Source organism: Olea europaea, unplaced genomic scaffold (genome assembly GCF_002742605.1).
Source record: "Olea europaea var. sylvestris unplaced genomic scaffold, O_europaea_v1 scaffold3990, whole genome shotgun sequence".
NCBI lineage: Eukaryota > Viridiplantae > Streptophyta > Magnoliopsida > Lamiales > Oleaceae > Olea > Olea europaea.
Window position 1 is genome coordinate 21206 of NW_019259491.1, and position 4441 is coordinate 25646.

Here is a 4441-nt window from a genome sequence, read left to right on the forward strand (position 1 = left end):
TACTGTATAATCTAATTGAAATTAAATGTCATAAAACCAATTTTCAAAATTACAAATCTATAGTGCTTTCTAGTTTTGAGAAATAATTTTTCAAAATGACATATCAAACGTGTTTTTAACATTCTTAAAATGGGCTCTCAAAACAGAAAACTAAAAATGAAATCAAATTAAAAATTGATACACAAACAAACGAGCCTTTAGGTTTCCAAAAGGATTTCAAAAGGAAACCATACACTCCATCATTGGCCCCACCCCTGACACGCAATAATTAGATAGATATTTCAAACTGGTCCTGTACTTTCATCTTATTCAATTCATCCATCAAACTATTAGTTTCATCTATTTTGGCCCTTCAACTTTTTGACCCATCACTTTTGGTCCTCTAACTTTTGATCTCTTCAATTTTATTTCTAAAGTTCTCCGAGTGTCCGTTTTAGTCCTCAAAATTTTGTGACATTCATCAAATTAAATCATCTTTTGTCCGATTAATTCTCCGAATACATCCTTTGCTTTGCATGCGTTCAAATTAGGGATTAAGCCAACAAAAGTCAAATCCAACATAAAGTGAGAATGAATTCACTCAATTAATGAACTTTTATGTAAATTTTAGAGATCCAAATAAGTATATATAACACACTTATCAGAAGACAAATACAAAACTTTCATAGGCCAATTTAATGAAAAGGAAGGAAAAGGAAGTAAACATGTATCTCTCTATATGTAAAATTGCATTCAAAAACAAGTTTCTTGTCATTGTGCGCATTTGCATAGTCCACATACCAATAAATTTTGTCGTGCTTAAACTTCGGTAATAACTGAACTTTTATTTCTGCACAATTGGCTACAGGAAACTCATATTAGATTTTGCTTTGCGAGATAAAATTTTCCGTATTGCCTACGGATTTATAGTGTATAATTGAAATAAAGTCCATATGTAAATGACAATTTGACTAATATTATGGGGTGTTTGTTTTCCATTTTTGTAAGAATGAGAATGAAAAATATGTTCGTTATGGCTCCACACAAGATATAAAAATTCAAATTTGGTAATTTGATGTGATGGATAACGGTCATATTATTTATTTTAATGGGAAAAAAATGCGAAATAAATAGGGGCTAAATTACAGTTAAATTTTGATGACAAATTCTTGTTAATAATATGTGGATCGTGATTTTGGACTTGTGAAGTAACAACAAATCTAAACCTAAATCACACTTTTGCATTACTGCTTTCTGTCAATGCACTTGAAGTTACGTAAACAACATATGTTTCATCATCTGTGTGTATAAATGACAAATAATTTCAAATTCCACCATCGATTAATATTCCAAATGAATTTCTAAATGTGAGACAGACATGGCCTACGCAAGCAAATAACTTTTGTCTTGAAGTTAAGATATATTATATATTCGAGTCATGTTGGGATGTTTCCAATAATTTTATAATAGAATGATGAGAAAGTAATAATGACTCGGCCGGTAGACTTAGGTCCTTTTACATTATTTTTATTTTTGCGTTCCATATGAAAGCTTTACGAGGAAGCTATCGTAATTTTTGTTTAGAGACTAATTCTTAAAAGAGCATAGAACATGTTTGGTAAAAATTATAATCCAATTAACATCAATTTTTTTAATTGTTATTTCAATATTTCATTCTTTATTTTTGAATTCTTCCCTTATAGGTAGGATCCACTTTATCTTCAACGATCAAAAATTCAATTAACAAAATTCCTATCAAACAAGCCCTTAATATTTCGAAAGTACTTTAGAACCCATTTGGCATGATTTTAAAAAATTCAAAAGGTACCGTTAAGATCCAAGATTTACTTTTGGACCCGTTTTGGCTAATTTTATGAAAGTGTTACTTCTAGTTATGAGAGCTTTCAAAGGAAGCGGGTTTAATATGACTTCTTCTGAAAGTACTTTTGGAACATGAATTTTTTTTTTTTTAAATTTAACTTTCAATCAAAAATTAAAGTAACTTACTTCAGAATCTTTTTGACTATAAAACAATAGCAAAAGAACAAGTCATGTCTAATAAGCTTTTAGTTAGAAGAATTTACATTGGACTAACTTCTTCTAAGAACTCTTCTAACTAGAAGAAGAATTTTCATAAAATTTGCCAATCGGATCCAAAAACAGCTTTTGAATTTCAAAAGCTCTTTTCAACTTTCAAAAGTCATGCCAAATGAGCGTTTAATCCTCTTTATCACTTAATTAATTTTATGAATATATAGTTCATCTTTGTTATCAAGATTTTTATTTGAGTGCATGTGGTAAAGTATAATGGATTAGATTGGGACAATATGAAAGTAGGATTAAGATATGTTATCATTAAACTTTTTGTTGCTCTATACCACATTAAAATAATGGATGATTTAATGTTTGATCATATATTTTATGAATCATACTACATGTACAATTTAGTTTTACAATCTTAGTTGACAACACACACTTGATTACATCATATTCATTTATTTTAAAAACTGTTTTTAAAGTAATGGCCTAGATTTTGACAACACCAATATTGTCAATTATTGTTGTCAAGCATAATACTAAAAATAGATTAATTCATATTGTATAGTACTAGTCCGTGTTGATTGAACAAAATCTTATTGCTTTTGCCTTTTGGTACAAAAAGCGTAAGAAAAAAAAAATAATAATAATAAATAAAAAATTGATAACTCCTTTCTCTATTTGAGCTTATAAATTATAATTCCTATTCAATAATTTAAAGCAATTCACGTAAATTGAAATATAAATACACGACAACTATTTAGCAAGGAACAAGTTCAATTTCATAAAAAAATGAATATGAATCTAATACAGCTAATATTAAAAATGAAGCGGTTATATTATCACCACAATTTTTAGTTACTATACCATATTTCAATCACGATAAAACTTCTCAATCTTTCCTCATTGTGACAATTATTTACTAGACCTTTTTTTCATCGAATTTTTATTTTCAGCATTCCATTAATTAGTACATCTCATTCTTGGTATGATTTATATTAAAATATCTTGTTTTAATGAAATGAAGGAAAAATATTTTTTCGTACTTTTTATTTATTTATTTTTAAAAATAAGATGAAAAAATGTGATAACTAATGAAAAGTTTGAATATAAAAATGATATGAAAAATCGTTACGGACATAAGTGCTATGATGAGCAAAGATTACGAAACATAAGTAAAATTAAAATGTGGTACAAGAAATAAAAATTGTGATGTAAACATAATCACCCAAAAATGAATTATTAGGGGTGTCCTCAATTGAGATTTTGATAAAATTTAAAAATCATTTTAAATTCAAGTGTTCCTAATTAAGATTTAAATAGATTCTAATCTAGGTAAATTCAACTAAAATTTTAATGGATTTTAATGAAATGATGAAATTTTATCATTAAAAATCCATAAGAATTTCATTGGTGAAAATTGAAAAGAGTTATACGAAAAGTTCTAAAATACATGATGTGTGACAATGCGTTTCAGTCAAGTATCAAGCATATACTTGCTTATGCAAAGCATATGCTTAACTTTGCTTTTGTCAATTTTTAATATTATTTTTTATATTTTAAACAATGCATTCCTTTATACATATTTTTCAAAATTATAAAAAAAAAAAACAAAAAATTGCTCAAAATCATAAATATTACAATTATTTGAACTTTATTATACATACTCTTCAAATTCTCAATAAAAATACATCGTTTAAAATTATAAATACAAAATAATTTGGTAATCAGTTATTACAATTAGATATATTAGACACAAACATCAACTTTAAAATAAATAAATCTAAATGTTGTTTAATTTATATGAGTCCAATTCAACATCAACTTCTTCATCCAATGCAAAACCATATTCATCGAGCTCCCTTATTTCAAATTGAAATTTTCTATTACTTTTTGTAGATAATAAAATATTTTGTTAACCTCCTTATCATCACAATCTTCAACAATTTGACATTATGCATTATTAGCATCACTTACTAGTAAAACTAGAAGAAGGTCGAAGAAGAAGGAGGCTCAGGCTTGATGTAGAATGTTTGTTTAAAAAAATAAAAATAAAAATAAAAATTGATTTTTTATTTTTCTAAACATCAAAATCCTAGATATTGCTATACATAATTTATGGTTTGAGTGATTTGGGCTAATTTGATGTTTTAAGTCATTAAAATGAGTTGAGCTTTATTTGTGACCAAACCATACAACTTGAGATAAGGAATGAAATGTATCAAAGTTATTGAATCGAACAGAGTTAACAAGCTGGCTACGATTGGAACAGACGTTTCTAAGGTACTAGTGACATTTGTGGCACGTTCTGGCCACGTAAGATATAGATAAGACAATGGCTCAAATGGATAATGAACGTTGAACTATTTATATAAGACAATTTAGGCTACACTGCTTAAACGTTGATGTGCAACGTAAGAAAATG

At 27.1% G+C, this 4441-nt stretch overlaps 1 protein-coding gene across 1 annotated transcript in view; it reads left to right on the forward strand.

Annotated features, from left to right (window-relative positions):
- Nucleotides 1-4227: 4227 nt before the first annotated feature.
- The window catches only part of LOC111387370 (cytochrome P450 CYP82D47-like), a 2670-nt gene continuing 2456 nt past the window's right edge, over nt 4228-4441 (forward strand). The window contains exon 1 of the mRNA XM_023011929.1: nt 4228-4299. Within this exon, the coding sequence (XP_022867697.1) occupies nt 4228-4299 (72 nt within the window). The remainder of the gene's footprint in view (nt 4300-4441) is intronic.